This window comes from Entelurus aequoreus, linkage group LG25 (assembly GCF_033978785.1).
Source record: "Entelurus aequoreus isolate RoL-2023_Sb linkage group LG25, RoL_Eaeq_v1.1, whole genome shotgun sequence".
In the NCBI taxonomy this organism is placed as follows: domain Eukaryota; kingdom Metazoa; phylum Chordata; class Actinopteri; order Syngnathiformes; family Syngnathidae; genus Entelurus; species Entelurus aequoreus.
The window spans coordinates 19,178,822-19,204,641 of NC_084755.1; the positions used below are offsets into that span (position 1 = coordinate 19,178,822).

A 25,820-nucleotide genomic window follows, 5' to 3' on the forward strand; every position below is an offset into this window, starting at 1 on the left:
CTACATTCCCATCCTCACCTATGGTCATGAGCTTTGGGTTATGACCGAAAGAACAAGATCAAGGGTGCAAGCGGCCAAAATTAGTTTCCTCTGCCGGGTGGCGGGTCTCTCCCTTAGAGATAGGGTGAGAAGCTCTGCCATCCGGGAGGAGCTCAAAGTAAAGCCGCTGCTCCTCCACATCGAGAGGAGCCAGATGAGGTGGTTCGGGCATCTGGTCAGGATGCCACCCGAACGCCTCCCTAGGGAGGTGTTTAGGGCACGTCCGACCGGTAGGAGGCCACGGGGAAGACCCAGGACACTTTGGGAAGACTATGTCTCCCGGATGGCCTGGGAACGCCTCTGTATGCCCCGGCAGGAGCTGGACGAAGTGGCTGGGGAGAGGGAAGTCTGGGCAGAGGGAAGTCTGGGCTTCCCTGTTTAGGCTGCTGCCCCCATGACCCGACCTTGGATAAGCGGAAGAAGGTGGATGGATGGATGGATACGGTTTTTAACCGCCATCATTCATGACGTAACACAAGACTATCAACTGTGCCGAGTTTCCCTTTTTTGTGACAGTAAATCATAATTTATTATTAAACTTGATGATTCAATCGGCTAATGGATCCATCAACTAATTGTTTCAGCTTTCATGTAATAAAAGGTGCGGCCGTGTTTGCGATAGACTTTCGCACAGCATGGATTACAATACTAAAAATGGAGGAGGCCATGTTTCTGTTTGTAGCCACACAGAGGATGAGAGCGGGATTTGCCGAAAAGGTTAAGCTGATTTCTGGTCTCTGGGTAAGGGGCTTACATATTTAGTGGATGACAGGCGATGTTCTGCGACTTTAGCTGCAGTGACTCTCGGCTACCTGTGTGGTGTGAGTTAGTGGTAAAAGGAACCATAACATCCTGCAGACATTTTTATGAACTTCCTCACTTCCTAGTTTACATGTATTTTTATCACTTTTATTTATCTAGGGCAGACCTGGGCAATGCGGCCCGTTGAGCTTTTCAATCTGGCCCGCCGGACATTCCCAAATAATTTTTTTATATCTTTAAAATGGAAAGTGTAGCTGCCATTATGATGTGCAGTCATGTTTTCTAATGACCGTAAGTCTTGAACTATACAAAGTATTTCAATGGTTGGAATCTGCGCTTATTGATGATATACTAGTTACTATGGTAATCTAATTAGTTACTATGGTCATCTAATTAGTTACTATGGTAATCTACGTCACAGCAGCTCAGACGAGGCACCAAGCAAGCAGTGTAGGCGGGAAGCGTTTCTACAGACGCGGAAGGAGATTTTCACAACAAAGTTCTAAAGCTTAGTGATATATAGAATAAAATAGAAAGTATTTTATTGATCCCTGGGGGGAATTCAGCAAATATCAGATACATCAGATTGTAGGTGGGTTTATTTTGTACCCTTCGCGTTCATATTTCACTGTTTGTTGCATTTTTGTTGCGTTTCACTTGATTGTAAATTATGTCGATCGAAAGGGGGTGTGACATTCATATTTTGTCAATATTCAGTGTTTTATCGTTCATAGAAAAATTTAAAATTCCATTACGTTTTTTAAGGCGGTCTGTCATAATCAGACATTATTGTGAGGTTTTGTATTAGTGTTCCTAATACGGCCCTCAGACACATTTTTCTCTCTATATGTGGCCCCCCGAGTCAAAATAATTGCCCAGGCCTGATCTAGGGCATAAGTGTCAAAGTCAAGGCCCCCGGGATGATGTTTGATTGGTATTGGAACCGGCCCGTAGGCCACAGCTGTTTTGCACGCACCAATACTCCATCAGTGTTGGCGCTAGGAATTTTCAAAATGGGGTCCCAGGGACCCCATCAAGTCATAAAAATGGGGTCCCACAGTAAATTTTTGGGGTCCACTTTTTTGTAACCGTTTTGAAAACAAATGATAATTATAACATTATCCTGTTATATCTAGGGTTGGGTATTGTTTGAATTTGAACGATTCTGATTCCGATTCAGATTCAGATTCTTTGTTTCGATTCCGATTCCTGACGATTCTCGATTCCGATTCTTTTAAGAGGCAGGGTCAAAAAAAAGTTTAGGATATTTTAAATGAGCTAGCTAACCTACAGTCTTTCTGAATGAAATAGTCTGACATTCTCCATCAATTTTAATTCTATTAACTTTTTATGAACTTTACTATAAATTCCTCACAGGGCTGTTTTCAACTAGAATATAAATATCAAATCTATGAACTTGAATATAAATATTACAAATTATGAATACATTTTCCCAGGGGTACACTTTCCTCAAGAGAGCTTTATTTTTGAAAACCTCATGAAAACACATTTACACATAAGTGTATGATGCTGCAGGAAACCTCATGAAAACACATTTACACATAAGTGTATGATGCTGCAGGAAACCTCATGAAAACACATTTACACATAAGTGTATGATGTTGCAGGAAACCTCATGAAAACACATTTACACATAAGTGTATGATGCTGCAGGAAACCTCATGAAAACACATTTACACACACAAGTGTATGATGCTGCAGGTACTTAAAAATGTTACCGTGCTCCCACTGATGGGCTAACCTGGTGCAGAAAAGCAAATAAACAATAAGAAACAACTTGCAAAACCCAGTCCAGATTAGCAGCAGGTACAGTATAAAATCAGAGACAGTTCTTGTTTAGGAAAATGACCATATCCGCCTTCTCAGGCAGGATGCGTGAGCGTTCTGGACAGATAGTGTCTCCTGCTGTGAAAAATACACGTTCGCTGGGTGTAGAAAAAGCTTGAACGCATAAATAGGAGAAAGCTAGATCTGACAGCAAAGGATAAGGCTTTTGTTGGTTCCACCAGACCACCACCATGCAGCAGGGTCGTCAGACATAAGTATCGGTGGAACGTCCTGGTACATCTGCAGCTCTCTCTCCACTCGTTTCTTGATGGACATGGAGCTGTGTTATTTCGCGGTTATTTCATTTTTTTTTGTAAAGTAAAGCCACACTTTCGACCGCCGACGCCCGCTATCCATGCTTGAGCTTGACTGACTCGCTCGGCTATGCTAACATTTCCGGCGGTGGGCGCTTCTTCGTTGGTGTTCAGCGGCTTCTTCTTCCGGGTCGGCGGACATATTTTTTTCCGGTCGGCGGACTGGGTATCGAAAATAGGAATCGAAATTTAAACTTTTGAACGATTCCGGGAGAATCGGAAAGTTAGTCCCGGTTCCAATCGATACTCGATACTCGATAAACCCTAGTTATATCTCACATTCTATATTGTGTTTTGGAAAAAGATTGTCATGAACGTTAATTCCTTAAAAAAAATAATAAAAAAGAAAACACATTTTTATTAATATGTAAATTTATCAGTTATGAACATTCATTCACTTTCTTCTTTCCTTCATGGATCTAAACTTTACCGCTGCCGGTATTTTTTTTCTATATTTTTATTGTAATATTTTCACAATGTGTTTGTTCTATTTTTGGCCAAAGTTAGACAAAGAAAACAATCTGAAGTTGTCTTTATTCTTTAGTTTTAAAGCCATGATTTAAATAGTCCGGCCCGCGTGTCCACAGATTTTCCGCCATGCGGCCCCTGAGCTAAAATGAGTTTCACACCCCTGGTCTAGGGTAAGGCAATAAAGAACAGATTTTCTTTTGAAATGCTGACCTAGCAAAGTGGCAACATTTACATGACACAGATTTTGATGTGTGATGATAATCTCTCATTTGTTGTCATTTAGCACCAAAAAATACTGCTATATATCATTCTCAACAGTTCACAAATGTTAACGTGCAACGTGTAAATGTGTTAAAACATAATTGAATGTTTTAAGATGGAAAAACACTTTTCAGGTTTTAAACACTTTTGTAGTGTAAAACCTACATGGAGAATGTCAGCAACTTGTGGTCGACAGAGCAATAAGGAAGCCTTTGTGTGGTATTTCTTTTTGTAATTATAATTATTACTTATTAGTTATAAGTTGGGCTGTAAAAAGATCAAAATATTTATCACGATTAATCGCATTTTGTTCATAGTTAACGCAAAATTAATCGTGATTAAATGCAGGTGGATAGAATTTTTCATCATTAGTAAGTGTTCTTTAAACAGATAATTTTCCAGTTTTTATTACCATGACTGAACAGTTAGTCTGCTCTAATTTATTGTTTTAAAACATTATGCTTTTTTAATCAGCTCAACACAAAAAGGAGACAAACACGCTTTTAATAAATAAAAATAAATACAAAATGACAATGAAAAAAATTACCTTCAGTGCATTGATGTCTTGCCAGATTTTGTAGAAATACAGTATTTCTGCTGTAAGAGTACTTGCATTGAGAGGAGAGGAGCTACAATTCCATGTTTAGATACCAGTTTCACGCATTAGTAACACAACGTGGATTATTACGATCATGCTTTGATTGACAAAGATGTTTAGTAATGTAATCTGTGATATTTCAACATGAATAAATGCTTCTAATATTACTTGTTGTATTGTATTCATCTCTCTATTTATTAATGAAGTTGTAATATCCAGCCTGCTAAACATTCTGTAATTGTGGACTATCAATCAGAACAGGTTATAAAAGAATATATATTTTATTCCACCAGAAAACATTTATTAAAGGAGAAATATCCCAGATTACATTACAAATCTCTTTGAAAAAGCATAATCGTAATATAAGATGTTTTTTTTGTTATGGTAGTTAGATTGGATTTGAAGCGCAGCCGTGATTTTGAAGCCGAAAGTGTGTGATTGTTATGGAAGAGGTGTTTTGACGTTGTGAGGAGAATAAATAATATTAAAGACATCCTGCCTCAGTCTTTCCTTTCTGCTGAGGTTTTATTGCATTTCACTAAAGCAGTTAAAGTATCAATCTACATTTTATGTTTTCAATGCACTCAACTGCAAAGCGCGCGGGCAGGCAATTGCTCCAGTGATGTGGTCTCACGGCGACAAAAGATAAAATAGACGGGTCTTGTCGGGAGAACGACTTGCCATGGCTTTGTACATGGGATTTCCATAATGTATAACTTTCTTCGTGCATTTATGCTTGCTATAATTTAGCCTTTGGCTCATCAGTTACAGAACGCCATTACATTATCACGTGCTACGGAATGGACCGAGGGTTAAAAAGCAGTCAGAGGACACATGCGCTCTAAATAAAAAATAGCGCAGTTAAAAGAATCTTATAGTTAACGTGTTATCGTGCTAACTTTGACCGCCCTCGTAACTAATGAATTAAAACAGTACAGTAATTTGACAATGAACTCTTGAGTATGTGCTTTTACTGCCATGGAGAGAAATCTCTTCCCACGCGGGCCAAACTGGTGAAATCATGGCATAATAATTTAAAAATAAAGACAACTTCAAAATGGTTTTCTTTGTCTCTGAAAATGTACACATTACAAATAATCTTAATTATTTAATTAGTCTAATTTAAGTTAGTTGAAAATTCTGAGGAAAAAAAATTGGTGCAGTTTCAAAACACCATGAAGAACACAATGAACTTAGACTTTGTCTCTGTGTATTTACAAAGCCATTAAACTTTAAGCACTCCATGTTTAGCATTCTCATGTTGGCGGTTCACCATTAAAGACGTGTTTGGAAAAGCGACCGAGCGTTTCTTCAAACCGTCGCAATGGTGGCATCAACAACTGCTACAAAGCATTCATTTATCATCATTCAAATATTACAATTGGAGTTGCAAAGGGGTGGAAAGTTTCCGGTAAATTTCCGGAAATTTACCATGGGGAGTTAAGCTCGGGAAGTTTGGAAATATTGACAATTTTTTGATTATTCAAAGTTGGACACCGTCCATGTGAATTGATGGGAACATATGGGAATTAATGGGGAATTACAATAATGATATATTATTACAGTATTTGCAAATGTACACCGCCTTTCTTCCTACATTGGTTGGGGTGAAATGTCTCCACAGATCAGATGGTGTATGTGGCATTATTCTGTTTGTATTTATTTATTCTTGTAAAACACTAATGCAATGCCACACACATATATAAATAGTCAGCTAAACAATTGGAGTAGTCTTTAAAAATATTTTACTGATGGACAAATGAATAGAAATAGCCTAGATGAATAAATGAACACTCAATCAGCATGCTAAATCAAACTATAACCTACATTCTTGCATGACAACAGAATGGCTAGCAGAACAAAAGGCAGAGGAAACGACACGTTTTGATATAGTATAAAAAAGGGTTGAATGGGATAAATGAATGGGATTTAACATAGAGAAAATTAGCATCACAGCTAACGGATAAATATTTTCGGTTCATTATGAGACTGTGGTGCTACATAAACCTAGCTGACTAGAGATATTGGCCCCAAAATCTTTTAACAAGTACAGGAACAGCTAGCTAGCTTGAGTGGAAGTCTGCTGGAGTAGTCTACAGTCATACAGTAACAAGCAATTACACCTCTATTCAACTTAAATACCATAGTTTAAATATATTTACCCCAGTAATATCATCAAAACTTACCAGACTGGATGAAGTCCTTGGGCTCAAATACTAGTGTGGCCTCAATAGCCCTGCTGTAGTGTGTAGCATGCTGGGAATTATCTGTGCATGTGATGGGAAAATGCACTGCACATGTAATGGAGGAATGCACTGTGAAGGGTTGAAATTCTACTGAATTTGCATTAAATGAGGTTGTTTTAGCTAATAATCATGCTGCAAGATCTACCATGTTGCATTCAATGTTTATTCACATTAATTTACCATTAATTCCCATGAAAAGTTTCCAACTTTGAATATTCCCGGAATTTTGCAACCCTACTTGCAATTATAATATAATCAAAACAATTGTCAAAATGACACCATGATAGCCAAAGGTAACATAACTAGTCCGCCCTGAGATCGGTAGGTTGTGAGTTCGAACCCCGGCCTAGTCATACCAAAGACTATAAAAATGGGACCCATTACCTCCCTGCTTGGCACTCAGCATCAAGGGTTGGAATTGGGGGTCGAATCACCAAAAATGATTCCCGGGCGCGGCCACCGCTGCTGCTCACTGCTCCCCTCACCTCCCAGGGGGTGAACAAGGGTGATGGGTCGAATGCAGAGAATAATTTCGCCACACCTAGTGTGTGTGTGTGTGACAATCATTGGTACTTTAACTTTAACTACAAACTTATCCAATGTGAACATGGTCAATTTAAGCATAAAATAAAATACAACAAACAACAAATGTAGAAACACACATTTTTACAATGGAGTTCAGGGTGCACATTGTGCCGTCAGCAAATTGAGAGCGCTGCACGGAATTCTAACCACAACGATGATGGTCATGTGGACTTAGGTCTATTTTTATTTTTATTTTATTCCCCTATTTGTAACTTTTATTTGTATTGTTTTGCATAGAAATGGCAGTGATAAGTCAATGAGGTTAATAAAAAAATAAAGTTGGTATACATGTCAGAAAAAAATACTGGCAATCCTATTTGTAACTTTTATTTGTATTGTTTTGCAATAACTCAATGAGGCATAAAAAAAAAAAGAGAGTAAAAAATACTTTTAAAAAAACCCCAAAGTTTTTAATTTGAGGTCATTATTTACCGGAAAACAATCCCTACTTAAATTACAAATCAGTTGATTATACAATTTTTGTTTCATACCATACACAATCTATAAACAGACACCTTGTGAACCCCTGAATCAATCTTTTTTGCTTGTTACCAAGGATGTTTTTTTCCGGTTTGGTATTTAGCAGAATTATGAAAGAGGAAAAAATATATACCGTATTTTTCCGAGTATAAGTCACTCCGGAGTATAAATCGCACTGGCCGAAAATGCACAATAAAGAAGGAAAAAAAACATATATAAGTCGCATTTTTTGGGGGAATTTATTTGATAAAATCCAACACCAAGATTAGACATTTGAAAGGCAATTTAAAATAAATAAAGAATAGTGAACAACAGGCTGAATAAGTGTACGTTATATGAGGCATAAATAACCAACTGAGAAAGTGCCTGGTATGTTAACGTAATATATTATGGTAAGAGTCATTCAAATAACTATAACAAATAGAACATGCTATACGTTTACCAAACAATCTGTCACTCCTAATCGCTAAATCCCATGAAATCTTATACGTCTAGTCTCTTACGTGAATGAGCTAAATAATATTATTTGATATTTTACGGTAATGTGTTAATAATTTCACACATAAGTCGCTCCTGAGTATAAGTCGCACCACCCGCCAAACTATGAAAAAAACTGCGACTTATAGTCCGAAAAATACAGTACATGTAACTGGTAAAAAGACTTAAGTCTTTGCATCTTACCGCTTCGTTATTCTATCTGTTGAGTGGATCATTTACAATACATTTTTTTATTGTGCATCGTTACGGCGTTAGTCTGCCACCAGCCACGACAGGAGCAACTGATTGCTTGCACCTGTGCTGATTGGACTAGCAGCAGCCAATCCAGAGGGCGCTTAAAGTCAGCTGACATGTCATCTTTACACAGTGTGATGGAAGTTACACTGGAATTGCTTTTGCGACATACCGTATTTTTCGGACTATAAGTCGCATTTTTTTTCATAGTTTGGCCGGGGGTGCGACTTATACTCAGGAGCGACTTATGTGTGAAATTATAAACACATTACCGTAAAATATCAAATAATATTATTTAGCTCATTCACGTAAGAGACTAGACGTACAAGATTTCATGGGATTTAGCGATTAGGAGTGACAAATTGTTTGGTAAACGTATAGCATGTTCTATATGTTATAGTTATTTGAATGACTCTTACCATAATATGTTACGTTAACATACCAACTATACCATAACATAACTGTCTATTCTTGGTGTCGGGTTTTATCAAATACATTTCCCCAAAAAATGCAACTTATACTCCAGTGCGACTTATATATGTTTTTTTCCTTCTTTATTATGCATTTTCGGCCGGTGTGACTTATACTCCGGAGCGACTTATACTCCGAAAAATACGGTACAAAGGACACATTCGGAACAGCAACTTCCATGGAAAAATTGCAGCTCTTTTTTATACTTAGCAAACTCTGATGCTGTCAATCAAAACAGAGCATTATCACCTTTTAAACTGGATTTCACCAGTCTGCAGGTGTACTTCATGATGTGTCTCAAGCCTTGTTATCCATGCCTTGTCTCTCTGAGAGTGGTGGCCATCCCTCACAGGACCGCTGAACCTTGCGACCCCCTCGTCCTCCATACCTCCCTAACACACCGCCTTTTCTCATGTGGGCCCCCGGCCAGTGGTTCTCAAAGCCCCCCATTCACCAGCGCCAGTTTGTTGCCACGCGTGTGCGAGGACGAGGAAGGGAGGAATCTGTAGAAATTGTTTAATTAATGACTTTGCGGTGCTGGGCTACACACTAGTTAGTGCTAGAATTGTATGCTATTTTGTCTGATTACACAGCCTTACATATACCTTACAGTCATATAACTTGCTATTTAAAACATGCTAACTGTATGCATTTTTACATTAGCATGCTCACATTAACGTGCTTGCTTTTTGAGCTAACTTTGCAACAGTTTACCCTTTCAGTCACATAACTTGGTATGTGACACCTGTTAACTGTTAGTGTGCTAACGTTAGCATGCTAACATTAAAGTGCTAACTTTTTTTTTTTTTGCTAAGTTTACACTTTTTACTAGGGATGTCCGATAATGGCTTTTTTGCCGATATCCGATATTGTCCAACTCTTAATTACCGATACCAATATATACAGTCGTGAAATTAACACATTATTATGCCTAATTTGGACAACCAGGTATGGTGAAGATAAGGTCCTTTTAAAAAAAATTAATAAAAGATAAGATGAATAAATAAATTAAAAAACATTTCTTGAATAAAAAAGAAAGTAAACAATATAAAAACAATGACATAGAAACTAGTAATTAATGAAAATTAGTAAAATTAACTGTTAAAGGTTAGTACTATTAGTGAACCAGCAGCACGCACAATCATGTGTGCTTACGGATTGTATCCCTTGCAGACTGTATTGATATATATTGATATTATATATAATGTAGGAACCAGAATATTAATAACAGAAAGAAACAACCTTTTTGTGTGAATGAGTGTGAATGAGTGTAAATGGGGGAGGGAGGTTTTTTGGGTTGGTGCACTAATTGTAAGAGTATCTTGTGTTTTTTATGTTGATTTAATTAAAAAACAAAAAAAACAAAAAACAAACGATACTGATAATAAAAAAAACGATACCGATAATTTCCGATATGACATTTTAAAGCATTTATCGGCCGATAATATCGGTAACTGTTGGCATGCTATCCTTAACGTGCTAACATTAGCATGCTAACTTTTTGAGCTAATTTTGCAACCGTTTACCCTACGGTCACATAACTTAGTATGTGACACTTGCTAACTGTTAGTGTGCTAACGTTAGCATGCTAACATTAAAGTGCTAACTTTTTATTTGCTAATTTTACACTTTTTACTGTAATTCCCAAGCCATACACCTTAGAGTCATATAACTTGGTATGTGACACAAGGTAACTGTTAGCATGCTATCCTTAATGTGCTAACATGCTAACTTTTTGAGCTAATTTTGCAACCGTTTACCCTACAGTCATATAACTTGGTATGTGACACTTGTTAACTGTTAAGTGTGCTAATGGTAGCATGCTAACATTAAAGTGCTAATTTTGTTTTGCTAATTTTACACTTTTTACTCTAATTCCCCAGCCATACACCTTAGAGCCATATAACTTGGTGTGTAACACAAGCTAACTGTTAGCATGCTATACTTAGCTTGCTAACATTAGTATGCTAAATTTTTGAGCTACTTTTGCAACCGTTTATCCCAGAGCCATATAACTTGGTATGTGACACTTGTTAACTGTTAGCATGCAAATGATAGCATGCTAGCAAGCTAACTTAGGCTTGCTAACTTTTTCATCAATTTTTACACTTTTTTGGTATTTTCGCAGCCATACACCTTTGAGTTGTATAACTTGGTATATGAAACATGCTGACTGTTATCATACTATTGTTAGCACACATGCCAAGTGTTAGCATTTTTTATGTAAACATGCTACTGTTTTAGGCTAGCTCTGTGGCTCGTTTTGTACAGTTATACCTAAAACTCAAGGATTCAGACACTCTGCACCATCTAATAAGTACGACTGCTTCCGGCGACCCCCGGCCAGAGATCCAGGGCACAGATAGCAGGCCCATCAAAATGTTCTAGTTCAACACTATTACTGCAACTTATCTGATTCTGATTGTTCCTATTATGCAAGATGGTCTGTTAGCATTGGCAACTGGCAGCAGAAACAATTGCATCTATTCGATAACATTTTTAGGTTATGTGCTTAAGCCCACTTGGTTTGGATTTTAGGTGACAAGTTCTGCTTAGGTGACAAGTATACATATATTTGTGGTCAAAAGTTTACATAAACTTGTACAGAAAATAATATCATGGCTGTCTACAACTCTTATTTTGTCCTCCAAACAAAAATTTAGCTGTTTGGCCACCATACCCAGCAATATGTTTGGAGGAGAAAAGGTGAAGCCTTTAATCCCAGGAACACCACACCTACTGTCAAGCATGATGGTGGTAGTATTATGCTCTGGGCCTGTTTTTTGCCAAATGAACTGGTGCTTTACAGAGAGTAAATGGGACAATGAAAAAGGAGGATTACCTCCAAATTCTTCAGGACAACCTAAAATCATCAGCCCGGAGGTTGGGTCTTGGACGCAGTTGGGTGTTCCAACAGGACAGTGACCCCAAACACATGTCTAAAGTGGTCAAGGAATGGCTAAATCAGGCTAAAATTAAGGTTTTAGAATGGCCTTCCCAAAGTCCTGACTTAAACATGTGGACAATGCTGAAGAAACAAGTCCATGTCAGAAAACCAACACATTTAGCTGAACTGCACCAATTTTGTCAAGAGGAGTGGTCAAAAATTCAACCAGAAGCTTGCCAAAAGTGCCTTATTGCAGTGAAACTTGCCAAGGGACATGTAACCAAATATTAACATTGCTGTATGTATACTTTTGACCCAGCAGATTTGGTCACATTTTCAGTAGACCCATAATAAATTCATAAAAGCACCAAACTTCATGAATGTTTTTTGTGACCAACAAGTATGTGCTCCAATCACTCTATCACAAAAAAATAAGAGTTGTAGAAATGATTGGAAACTCAAGACAGCCATGACATGATGTTCTTTACAAGTGTATGTCAACTTTTGACCACGACTGTACATAGATCTCGCTAACTATCAAAATATTGTCGACCATAATATTCAGTGTTGTGTTGTAAAGTTATTGTTGAAATTCTGGTCCATGGTTGAGGAGCAACTTGTGTGTGACAGCGAGATGCATCGCCCCTCAGGCTGGGTCTAGAGGTCAGTGTGTTTAGGGGTAGTAGGAGGTGGAGTTAGTGCAGCTGGACTCAAAAGCCCGGCGGGGAGAGGGGGCGGGTTGTTACCGGTGGGGTCTGAAAGGTCTGCGGGGGTCTTAAGGTGCTCGCTGTGGGGTTGGTAGGTTGATGTGACAGGGTGCTGTGGCCCAGTGTTGGCGGTGAGGATGACCATCTGGATCGGATTGTAGACATTCCTCAGGAAGGGCGGCGAGTAAAGGTCAAAATGGGAAAAGGGTAGGGAGGGAAGGGGGGCGGGGGGGCACTGTTTATTTTTCTGCGGCTTACTCAGTGTTCCAGTTTACGATTGTTGGAGAAAAAAGCTTGCCCAGTGGGACATTGGAATTCAAGATGCTTTCAGATGTTCTTCCCCTGGCAACTTATATTTCATTGTATATGTGACGGTTCTTTATCGTCCTCGGGTTCTGACGCGGCTCCTCTTCTGCTTGTTTGTGCAGGTGTGGTCATGCTTTCCGTGGATGAGCCCCTGGACCTGAAGCTCCCCCGGCGGAATAATGGGCGGGACCGAGGGCTGTGCTCGCCCCCTCTATCGCCTTTGTTTCTCAAACAAGCTTGTCATCTCCACATGGCCGATGACGGCACGGCGGTCATGGATCCCGCCTCCCCGGCGTCCCCGTACACAGGTGGATAAGATTGCTATCGACATGACCACGGTCCTCTTACTTGTGTGTATTTTTCTACGGTGCGTCCCAGGTGTGCAGGTAGTCCCCCATGACCGAACAGACACCCCCACCTCGCCGGCGGTGGATCTGAGCATGTCACCCTCCTCCCTACGGCACACCCCAACCTCGCCAGAGATGACCAATGGCAACTATCTTACTTCAGCGGTGGGTGTAATTAAAAATATTCAAGTACCAGTACTACGGAAAACAAGTTGCCTCTATATTGAAGCTTTTATCATAATATGTACAGTCGTGGTCAAAAGTTTACATACAATGTCCCCCAATTTTAATCGCATTATTAGTTCCCACAAGCATACATATCTCACTCACGCTACAGTACACGCATCAATAGGGACTGGAGGTCGGCTGTAATGGCTGACCTCCTAATTTTAACTACACAGTAGACACTCTGGGGGCCTTGTACACATGCATGTGGGGGGGTTGGGGTTCGGCGCACCCCTCATTGCCTCGTCGGCCGGCGCGGATTCCGGGGACTGCGTTCTGGTGGCCTGCCAGGCTTTTATTAATTTATTATTATTATTATTATTTTTTTTTTTTTTTAATGTGTATGTATGTGTATGTATGTATATATATATATATATATATGTGTGTATGTGTGTATGTATGTGTATGTGTATGTGTATGTATATATGTATATATATATATATATATTTATTTATTTTATTTTATTTTTTTATTTTGTGTGTGGCGTCGCGCGGGTCTCGCTTCCTGTTGGGTGGGGTCCGTGCCCGTGTGGCCCGACCTTGCGCTGTGGGGTCTCTGTTGGCGACCTGATGTGGTGGCGGCGCGGCGCCCGTGTCTGGTCTGGATACTGTGTCTCGGTTGTTTGGGCGGTGGTGTGTTTGTGCGGGTTTGGGTTGGGGTGGTGGGGTCTTTTGGCGGGGGGGGGGGGGGGGTGTTGGTGTCTCTTGTTTGCGTGTTGGCGTTTGGGCTTGCTGGCGGGCTGGCGCTGGCTGGTATCTGTGATCCTGTTGGCGTGTGGTTGCCGGTCGCGGTTTATTTTTTGATCGCTTTGATTTGATTGGGTGGTGCTGGCTGTCTGTGGGTGTTGTGGCTGCTGTTTCTGCTGCCGTTTGTTTGTGGTGTGGGCGCCCGTGGCTGCTGGGTCTGGTGCAGGGGGGTGGCTGATGTTGTGACTGGTGGCAGCGCGCGCGCGTGGTGGTTGTCGGGGCTGACAAACTGTGTATATGTATGTGTATGTGTGTGTGTGTATGTATGTATGTATGTATGTATGTATATATATGTGTATGTGTATGCATGTGTATGTGTGTGTATGTGTACATGTGTATGTTTATGTGTATGTATATATATATGTATGTATATTTCTGGGGGTACGTTCTGGGCCTGCCTGTCGGGTGGGGGTCGGCGCCTCAGGCTACTGCATCCGGACTGCGTGTCTGGAGCTCCTGGGTCCCGCCGTCCATCCCTTCCGGGTGGCCGTCTTGGTTGGGGCCTGCTGGGTCTGGTCCCTGCGTCTACTGTGGTGGCTTGGTGCTGCAGGGTATTCCGAGGTGCTGCGAGTCAGCCAGTTGTTGGGGTAGCGACCTTGTGTGTCAGCATGTCTGTGATCTTCTTTTAATTCTTTTTTTATTTATTTATTTATTTATTTATTTTTATAAATAGATTTAATTATTTATTTATTTATTTTCCCCCCCCTTTTTTAAAAAAATATATTTTATTAATATTATTATTATTATTATTATTATGTATTTATTTATTTTATTTATTTATTCCCCTACCTCGCGGGGGGGGGACTCGGCGGGGCGGTTGCTGGTTGTTCCATCTCCATCGTTGGGGTCCCTGCGGGTGGGGTGGGTGGTTCCTGTGGCCCCGTGCTGGGTGGTCCTGTGGCGGCCGGCTTGGGTGGGGTGGCCGTGGGCTGGCCTCGCCGCGCTCTCCGGGGGTGGGGGGGGGCTCGTGGGGGCCCTGTTGCCGGTGGGGCGGGGGCGGTCTTCCCGTCCGGTTGCGGGGGGTCTCCAGGCCCCTCGGGCGGGGCGTCCCGCCTTTCTGTCCGTGTGGGGTGTGGTCTCTCGCTGGCTTGGGGTCTGGCTTCCCCCTGTTTTTCTCGTGCCTTGTCCTCTGCCGGGTGCGTCTGTCTGCGGCCTGCTGCTGGCCCTTGTGGGCGGCACGGTGGGCCAGGCTCTGGGGTTCCTGTCGCTGTCCGTCTTGGCTGCGTGGGGGCGGTGGCCCCTGGTTCCCTGGGCACCACACCTACTGTTTGTGAGATGGGTTCTCGGGGAGGCTGGGGCCGTACTCTGGCTCCCGCACACACTGGGAGTCAAATGTATTGTACATGCAAATTCACATATACTCACACACATACATACAGACATACATAGGTACCTACGCTCCCACATACATATACAAATAAATACAGTACATATTTACACACTCAAAGTTCGAACTTCCACACGCACATTCATTATACAAACATACTGTATACACATACTGTACATATACATTCACTGTAAAAACATACATATACACATACTGTACATATACATTCACTGTACAAACACACACATACTACACATACATTCACTGTACAAACACACACATACATATACTGTACATATACATTCACTGTACAAACACACATTTACACATACTGTACATATACATTCACTGTTCAAACACACATACTGTATACACATACTGTACATATACATTCGCTGTACACACATATACACATACTGTACATATACATTCACTGTACAAGCACACATACACATACTGTACATATACAAGTACATATGCACACATACACTCATGCACATAATCACGTTTCATCAAACATATATTAACGTTGTTGCCCTAGGGTAAACTGGGTATAACACATGGCACACTGACAAAGCTTAACCTATTGTTACTATAACAATCTACAAGGTTAAGGTTGCTTCTCTTTCTTCCCCTCCATTTTTCTGCATTCTTTCGTATCTCAAGTTATCATTACGTATATGTATTGTTGCATTTGAACAATTGTATTGTTGATAATAAAGGTAAAGTACTGGTATTGTTTATTATCAATAGCACTATTTCTATTGGTATTCATATTGCTCCATTTTTAGTGTAATAATGCTCATTGTCATTTCTGTATTTTTTTTTTTTTTTTTTTTTAATTTTCGCTAACTGCTTATTTGCTATTACTTTTACCATCATATTTGTACATGTCGTATTTGCTGATGTTGCTCTGTTGTTGTTGTTGTTGTGTTTGCTGTTGTTGTTTTTGTCTCTCTGTCTAATCCCCCTCTTGTCCCCACAATTCCCCCCTCTGTCTTCCTTTTTCTCTCTTTCTATCCCCTCCTGCTCCGGCCCGGCTGCACCAAATGATAATATAAATACATTTAATAAAGTCAAAATACAAGTAAGGCAACAAGAGAAGAATCCTACACTTCTCTTTTGTAAAGTAAATCTGAACAGCCGATATGGGCATCTACATCTGCTATATGATTTGCCCGAGAAGCTGGGCAGGACATTATAAAAAAAAAAAAAAAAAAAAAAAAAAAAAAAAAAAAAAAAAAAAAAAAAAGTTTACATACACTTGTAAAGAACAAAATGTCATGGCTGTCTTGAGTTTCCAATCATTTCTACAACTTTTTTGTGATAGAGTGATTGGTCACAAAAAACATTCATGAAGTTTGGTTCTTTTCTAAATTTATCATGGGTCTACTGACACCTGTTGACTTCTCTGAGCCCATTTAAATAGGGCTCGTGTGATGCGGTCATTAGACTCGGTTACAGACGCGACAATGGGGAAGGTCAAAGGAACTCAGCACAGATCTGAAAAAACGAATCATTGACTTAAACAAGTCAGGAAAGTCACTTGGAGCCATTTCAAAGCAACTCAAGGTCCCGAGAGCAACTGTGCAGACAATTGTTCGTACGTATAAAGTGCATGGCACAGTTTTGTCACTGCCACGATCAGGAAGAAAATGTTTTTTGTGACCAACAAGTATGTGCTCCAATCACTCTATCACAAAAAAATAAGAGTTGTAGAAATTATTGGAAACTCAAGAAAGCCATGACATTATGTTCTTTACAAGTGTATGCAAGCTTTTGACCACGACTGTTTATCATTTATAACACCAACACTTACAAAGTTTGCGACTAAATATATATGATCAAAATAATATAAATCTCATAGATTCCCGAGCCATTTTGAGAGATAATGAGCAAGCCGAGGTCACAATTCCCTTCGCCAACAACAACACTGCTCATCCATCAGATTTCATGAGAGCCAACAATGATTACTTTAGGAAAAAATATGATCCAGAACCTTATATTTTTTAACATGAATATAAGGAAGATGAGCTCTAAGTTTTAGTTCTTTAGTGAATCACTATAGCATCATGTAGCAGTATTGTTAAACAAGAAATACAAACTACTAACATAATAAAACAATCACTTACTGTACCATATCTGCTCTTACTGGGATGCCGACGGATAGGATGTTCATATATTCCCGTTTAGATAAATTAATCATAATCCACAAGAAGGGTTAAAAGGAAAAGTTGCTGCAGGTGCTTGTCTTAGGTTGTCGTGTCTTTGTCTCCATCTCCCGGTATAAGTTGGATGTCCCCGAATAAACAACTTCTCTGGCTAAATCCTCCTAATATAGAAGTGAGAGGAATGATTTATCATCCAGAATTACTTTAACCAGCTGAGACGCAATCTGTCTGGCTCACAGTATGTCAATACAGCAACATCTCCCTGATCAATGCATTGCTAAAACCAGTTTGTCTGCATTTGTGCTTATAATAACAATAATGCAATTATTTGGTTAATATTTTTTTTTTTTTTTTCAAGAACCAAATGGGCGGAATAGAGGAGCTCCTTTTGACTTAATTGTTAGCGGACTTATTTAAGTTTATTTGCGAGTTGGAATGGAAGTACCGTATTTTCCGGACTATAAGGCGCACTTAAAATCCTTTTTTTCCCTCAAAACTCGACAGTGCGCTTAATGTAAGGAATAAGTTTGGTAAAGTTTACCCACCTCAAAGCAATTTTATTTGGTAAATGGTGTAATGATAAGTGTGACCAATAGATGGCAGTCAAACATAAGAGATAGGTGTAGGCTGCACCGTTTGATGTGCTTCAACATACGAGTATTATTAGTGTGTGTATAAGGTAAGACATTATCTGGCATTTTGTTTCGCAATGTTATGCAAAAGCGACTTTTCTTACCTGCTGATCTGTATTTGGGATCTGCATAAATCCTGAAAAACTGTGCGCGTCCACCTTTGTAGTCTGTGCCGACATCTTATTTTTCTCTATCTCCTTGTTATGGGACATTCATCCTCCGCCGTTGCCATGTCTAATATAAAGTAGTGTAAAGTTCTTACTTATATCTGTCAGTAAACTTGCCATGAAAGCTCTAGAACATACCGGTGTAGTGAGTTTACATTATTCACCCAAGGAACTTTAGTTATTAGAGTTCCGGTCGGACGGTTTTTCACGGGACACATTTCCGGTGTTGTTGTTTCCGGATGAGGAGATGCTGCTCCATTATTGATTTAAGTAAAGTCTGAATGTCATTAAAACAGTTAGCTCCATCTTTTGACACTTCTTCCACTCCCGTCCTTGCACGCTACACCGCTACAACAAAGTTGACGGAGAGAAGACACTGCCGAAGGTGAACCACGTAAATGAGACCGTCCGCAAAATGGCACATCCAGAAGAAACTGTCAGAAAGCGACTTGAAGATGATCTGTAAAACATAATGTATGCAACATTTTGACCAAAGAACCACCATTACATGTTTTGTAGACCACAATATTTCAATTTAGAAAAAAATAATAATAATATGACTCCTTTAATGCGCCCTATAATCCGCCTTCAATTTAGAAAAAAAAACAATAATATGACTCCTTTAATGAGCCCTATAATCCGGTGCGCCTAATATATGAAAAAATATCAAAAATACAGCATTCATCTGCAGTTCACTTTATAATCCGGTGCGGCCAATGATCCGGAAAATACGGTAATAGAACATAAGACAAATACTGCACTGTAATACCGTATTTTTCGGACTATAAGTCGCAGTTTTTTTCATAGTTTGGCCGGTGCGACTTATATTCAGGAGCGACTTATGTGTGAAATTATTAACACATTACCGTAAAATATCAAATAATATTATTTAGCTCATTCACGTAAGAGACTAGACGTATAAGATTTCATGGGATTTAGCGATTAGGAGTGACAGATTGTTTGGTAAACGTATAGCATGTTCTATATGTTATAGTTATTTGTATGACTCTTACCATAATATGTTACGTTAACATACCAGGCACGTTCTCAGTTGGTTATTTATGCCTCATATAACGTACACTTATTCAGCCTGTTGTTCACTATTCTTTATTTATTTTAAATTGCCTTTCAAATGTCTATTCTTGGTGTTGGGTTTTATCAAATAAATTTCCCCCAAAAATGCGACTTATACTCCAGTGCGACTTATATATATATTTTTCCTTCTTTATTATGCATTTTCGGCAGGTGCGACTTATACTCCGGAGTGACTTATAGTCCGAAAAATACGGTACATAAGTACAACTTAATTTAGTCTAAAAACATGTACAATATGCTTAGAAAAAACTAACTGTGATGTAATGAAGCTGCAATATTTGAAGTGCAATGTAACGAGGGACAGCTGTACTACACATGTGTGATACACCGACATATCACACTATTAAGCAGCTTACACACCCCATGGTGGAGATACAAGGCCAATTAAAATGAATCATTCCAGACGGTACCAACTAAACTAATTGTGGCTTGATAAAATTATGGCCTGCAAAGGGTGTGTGTCTGAGGGAGTAGTTGGATACATATACATATATATTTATACACACTCCTTTGTTCATGCACTCACTGGTATGAAGCGCGCGTGTGTGTGTATAATTGGATTTAGAACAAGGTACAAGCCACATGCGGACTAATTCATTTGACTCCCAATTGAATTGAGACAAGCTGGCTGGAAGCATTCACCCGCCCCTGCGTCGCACCGAGATACTGGCTCTCATCCTTGTACTTAAGATGACCCCACGCGGTTGCAAGTAGGACACTGTCTCTCCGTCTTACTCCCTCGCACTTAACAACCCAGACAAGCTACACTATTCTGTGTCCTACGAGTGTGCACCCAGCTGAGGTTCGGAGAATCTCGCATCTTTCACACCGAGTGAAAGGAAGTAGGGTGGTTTTGTCAAGCACAGCAAGAGACGACGGGAAGAAAGGCGATAGATGTTTTTAAGGGAGACAACGAAGAAAAGCACAACACTTTTTGCGTCTCATCATCAGCACCATCATAATTAGGGATGATGTTTGATAAGAAATTATCAAGTTTGAGCCCATTATCGAATCCTCCTATCGAACCGATTCTCTTATCGAATCCAGATAGGTTGTTGTATATGGAAAAAAGCACAATATTTGGCTTAACAAAAGCTCACTTTTATTTTATAAGAAAAAAATTAAATGAATAAATATTGACTGTTGTTACCCAAAGTATATTAAGTGGGATTTTTCAGAAAAACAAATATATACAGTAACACAAAAACAACCTGTCTCTGTGATCACTATAAGTGTATAAATAATAATATAGTGTTAAATAAAATCAGTCCCTTGGGCACAAAACTGAAAATAATACAGCTCTCCAAAAAGTGCACTTATGCTGCTATTGGAACATAGCAACTACACACACTGGCAGACAGCTAACAAACAATCCAAGATGTCTAATAAAGTTCCAAAGCAGATTAATCCATTCAGGCTCTTTATTGTTGTTGATCTTGCTTTGTCTTTTCCTATCTTTACTTTTGCCTGGCACTGGACTGTTATTTTTTAAACTGAAATACACACAATGACAAATGTATAAGCTATGTGATTCAATTAACATACTGAAATGTAATACACAATATGTAAATATTAGCTTCACACAAATATACAGTACTATCATCAAACAAATACTTCTGAGTGTTGAAACTATTTCGATGGTGGAAATACACGACTGGCAGCCATTTTAAGTCCTCAAAACATCCATTGAAACGGTGCACAAAAATAGTTTTTCAATAAAAATCTTACTATCAAATTTAACCACTTTCCACCTTAATATTGAGTTACATAAACAAGTTAAACAGTTTACTTACAGACTTATATTTTCCAAGGCTTGTAAGAGCTAACACAACTTGTCTACTTCTCAATTGTCTCATGAACTGGACTAACATCGTCAACCCGGAAGTGCCCAATCTATTGAGGCGTAGTATTTTCATATCGCCACAAGGTGTCAGAAAGAGTCTACAATCAAATGGGCATAACATTGCCCATTCGGGATTTGTTCCCAGGGATTCCAACAAAGAACCAACTCTTTTTCTTTACTATAGTGGCCTCGATAACGGGAACCGGTTCTCATAAAGGGATTCGAGTCCATGGAATCGGTTCTTTTGTTATCGAACAACCGGGAGAATCGGTTTCCAACATCATCCCCAATCATAATACAACTGGACTGTTTCTGTCCGTCCTTTTCACCAAGCGTTCTTCTAAATTGGAAGTGAGCTATCAACAGGTCCGCATGTTGATGGTCTTGCTTTTGTCCTTTTGGATTATATTCCACAGAGTTCTCAGCTCTCGCAAGCCTTTCAATTCTTCGTTCCAATCGGGGCCGGGACGGGACTTCATCTGCCGTCCTCCATGTTCATTGGCCAGATGAGTGACAAAAGGGCCTCCCCGGACCTCTCTGCGGATGAACAACTGGCTTGCCACTGGAAGAAGGTGACGCACAGAAACTGCATAAGGAGCCTAGGAGGGAAAATTAGTGACTTGAACTCTTCTTTTTCCAACAGTGCCACCTGCTGTTTGACTCTCTTCAGGATCTGGTGGACCATGTCAATGACTTCCACGTCAAGCCAGAGAAGGATTCGGGGTACTGCTGCCACTGGGAGGGCTGCGCTCGCAATGGGAGGGGCTTCAACGCAAGGTAAGGTACATGATCAGGGTGAACTCTATAAGGAGCTGAGCTGAAGACTGATGTTGTGCAGGTACAAGATGCTCATACACATCCGTACGCACACCAACGAGAAGCCTCACCGTTGTCCAACATGCAACAAGAGTTTCTCCCGTCTCGAGAACCTCAAGATACACAACCGCTCACACACAGGTCAGTGGTGGTGGAGGCGCAGTCAGCATGTTTGAGGAGGATTTTAATTTTGCAGCTGTATGTAGAAATAGCACCTTTGGAGATGCAGATGGTTGCCTCAGCTCTGTGCTCCTTTAAAGTTCTTGTGTTCTTGTTTTCATACCAAGATGGCGCTACTAGTACTGTGCTCTCTCGTAGTTGTTGAGTTTGTCTTTGTTTCTTGCATTGAACAAAGAGAGCAGTCTACCTAGTCAAACTTCTTGCTTGTTAAACATACTTGGCCAATAAATGTGATTTCTGATGACATAGAAGCATCCATCTCTTCCTGCAGGCGAGAAGCCCTACATTTGTCCGTATGAGGGCTGCAACAAGCGCTACTCCAACTCAAGTGACCGCTTCAAACACACGCGCACACACTACGTGGACAAGCCCTACTACTGCAAGATGGTGGGATGCCTGAAGCGCTACACAGACCCCAGTTCTCTACGCAAGCACATCAAGGCCCACGGTCACTTTGTGGCTCAGGAGCAGGGCTCGCCGGGCGGGGTGGGGTCCTTGCTGAAGGGGAGTCAAAGTGGAGGTTTTGCTGGCGCAGTGGGGAAGGATTCAGAGATGTCCTACATGAGTGGGGCTCATATTATTTTCCCGGGGGCGGCGGCTGCTCTCCTGGGAGCCCACGCTCTTCAGGGCTTGGGCGGCTCTCTGCCATTGTCCCCTCTCAGTCCTCGGCCCTTGGACCTCAGCACATTGGGTTGCCCTAACTCTCCTCCAGGTGGACTGGGAGGCACGTCTGTCCTATCTTACAACGGCTCCCCACTAGGCCTTGCCAAGTCACCCATGCTCTCCCCAGCGTTCGCCTCCTCAACTCTGGGCATGGTTCCTGTGCTGGGGGCGGCTGCCGAGCGCAGAGCCCCCAGGAAGGCCCGAGGGGAGGAGGCTGAGAACGAGGTGACCGGGCGGGTGCTTAACCTTTCCACAGGAGGGTCTCATGATCCCTTGTCATGGGTGGTCATCCCCCCAGGCACTGTGGTGCTCAAGCCAGCTGTGGTCAACTGACACACACACACACACACACATTCCAGAAGAGCTCAGGGGGTCAGGATGGGAGGGTGAACGCCTCAGTGAGGGTACAGGCAGTGAAGGGTGGCGGGGGATCAGCTCACACAATAGGTTCAAAGAGTTGACACTTAAGATTACATACGTACTTACACTACATTGTATGATCAATTTTAGAACGCAGGCCTCTTTTGTTGTTGGTGGCTCAAGCTCTGTTTGTATCACACACGTCTTATTTTATACGTTATCCATTCCTTTGTCGGGTCTGTGGACAGAGCCCATAAACGTGGCAGTCAAGTATTTATAAAAGTTTATCGAATGTCTGCCTCTCACCAAGCAGTGAGATGGGCAACCCTGCAGAGAATCACTATGACGCAGCATCAGCGTTTATTATTTCAAACTGATAACTCGCAGGCTTTTTATAAGACAAGCTTGCCAGACCAAAGCAAGTGATCTTAACAGTTTAGTTACACACAGCACTTAACTTGTTATCGTCATAAAAACCTCAAAACTGCTGCTAAACTCTTGCCACCCTCTGGGAGGAGCGAGTCCTTTTTTTTTTTTCCTCCGACAATCTATCCCCGTTTCGGGGAGGCTGACCAACACAGACAAGAATGTTTGCAGACCTGCAGCTTGTAGAGCTATCTGAAGACAGACGGTGTTACGTCACCTGATAGAGACTAATAATCACTTCCTCTTTTTGGAACGGAGGGCACTGCTGTGTATGGCTCCACCATGTGGCGGAAGTAGGCACAAAAACACCCCGTTGGATTGAACTGGCACAGCATTGACTCTTGGATTGTCCAGCTGCTCGCCTGAGATTGAATCAACACCGCCAGTTTGCGTATGAAAGGGCCAGTGTGGTGATAAACACTGCTGTCTTGTTTTCTTTTAAAGAGCCACCCGGCTGAAAAACCAGTTGCGGAAAACAGATGGCCCTCCAGTAAAAGCTTCACTTTAGTTAGGAGTTTTATCCTGTGTGCCAAAAATACCCAGAAAAGGTAAATTGTGTGTCGGGGAGTCCAGACACTTAGTGCCAACTACAGCTGGACTGACAATGAAGCCACACTATGTTAAACTGCCTCATTTTAATGTCCATTAAGGGTCAAATAAAGTCTTAATGAAAATGGTTCAAGCAGTCGTCATGCACTTAATGCTGATCATCAAATCAGTTCTGTAACAAGTGTCAGTTTTAGTTGCAGGGGGGTAGGAGACAGGGGAGTATGAGAGGATCAACACAAGGAACATTCCCTCAAGAGACTATCCTCTCCCTCCTTCTCCCATCTGCCTAGTCTTCTCATGGCCGACGTCCACTTTGTACAACTCAAATCAATCCTATATTTTTGTCTGTATGTGTTTGGACGAGACATTTTTTTTTATCTGATGTTGAATTCTGCTTCTTGTGTTCTGTGAAAGCTGCTCTGACCTCAGCTACTCTGCTGTCCAGGATGAGTCTTTAGACAAAAGGGTATGGGGTGGTCTTCTTGGTTGGCAACTACTGGGGTCTGGCTTGTCAAATGCATTCAGTATATTGGAATGAACAGAAATGAGAGGAAACGTAAACATTTGTCTGTAAAAGGGAACTTCAAGGCCATTTTGCAAAACATTAAACCCCCCAACTACTGTCCATCTTCACTCTCCTCAGAGTATAAACACAATTCCAGACTGATGTCATCCGAAACAGCTGATGCTAAGTAGGATAGATGTTTCCATGGCAACAGTCAATCCCATAGATGCTGCAGCTCTCCTCTTCAGGTTGAAGCTGAGGACAGGCTGAGTCTGGCAGCAGAGAGCTGGCTAACGTGACACGAATCCTCGTAGGGGTTCACATTGCTTCAATATTAAATAAGCTCTATGTTCCAGGAATGCATTAATAATAATAATAATAATAACTCTTTGAGCTCTGTAAACTGCACTTTTCATCCCGTCATATATTGTGGGAGGCTCTTTCCTCAGTGTAGAGCTTTAATCACTTAGCATCAACCGTTAAAGCAACTTGAGGCTAAATTGTAAACCATACAAATGCGGTACTGTACATGCTCCAGGGGATTTGAAAGGTTCTCCCACAATGCTGTGTGTTGAGTGGCATCCCGAGCACAGGTGGTGTTCACAAGATTGGTCAGTGTCATTTTCAAAAAAAAAAAAAAGGGGGGTGCCATTGACTGAAGTGCTACAGTGTTGCACAAAATGAGTTCATACAAGATAAGACTAAGGCCAGTTGAGGCCTGTTCCAAGTTTTTTTTCTTTGCACATGTTTGAGATATTCTGTCAGTATTTTCATTTTTCCAAGTGCCTTTTTTTTATCATTATAGTTAAAATATAGACGTAAACAATCTATGGTAAAAATATTTAATGAGATATATTTTTTTCTTGGTTTCATGTTCTGTGGTGGAACATGCAAGAAATTTTAGAGATGCATAAAAAGTTTCCAACCGTTGCAATACAGCCATGTTCTCCTGTTTTAGAGGATTTTTATCACAATATTGGTAATAAGGTCAATGAAAAGGAAACTGTTTAATAAAGATGCATTGGATACATGTTGTGTGTTTCCATCTGGTTTCTATTTGA

At 40.7% G+C, this 25,820-nt stretch overlaps 1 protein-coding gene across 3 annotated transcripts in view; it reads left to right on the plus strand.

Annotated features, from left to right (window-relative positions):
- glis2b (GLIS family zinc finger 2b) overlaps nucleotides 1-25,820 on the plus strand; it is a 78,172-nt gene extending 52,352 nt beyond the window's left edge. The window contains exons 1-7 of one of the 3 annotated variants that reach the window (XM_062036918.1): nucleotides 12,459-12,591; nucleotides 12,830-13,015; nucleotides 13,086-13,219; nucleotides 21,677-21,832; nucleotides 21,904-22,037; nucleotides 22,099-22,217; nucleotides 22,528-25,820. In XM_062036918.1, coding sequence (XP_061892902.1) covers nucleotides 12,838-13,015; nucleotides 13,086-13,219; nucleotides 21,677-21,832; nucleotides 21,904-22,037; nucleotides 22,099-22,217; nucleotides 22,528-23,252 — 1,446 coding nt within the window. In that variant the 5' untranslated portion in view covers nucleotides 12,459-12,591; nucleotides 12,830-12,837 and the 3' untranslated portion in view covers nucleotides 23,253-25,820. Of the gene's footprint in view, nucleotides 1-12,458; nucleotides 12,592-12,827; nucleotides 13,016-13,085; nucleotides 13,220-21,676; nucleotides 21,833-21,903; nucleotides 22,038-22,098; nucleotides 22,218-22,527 lie in introns of those variants that run through there. The other 2 variants (XM_062036917.1, XM_062036916.1) reach the window with 2 other exon arrangements.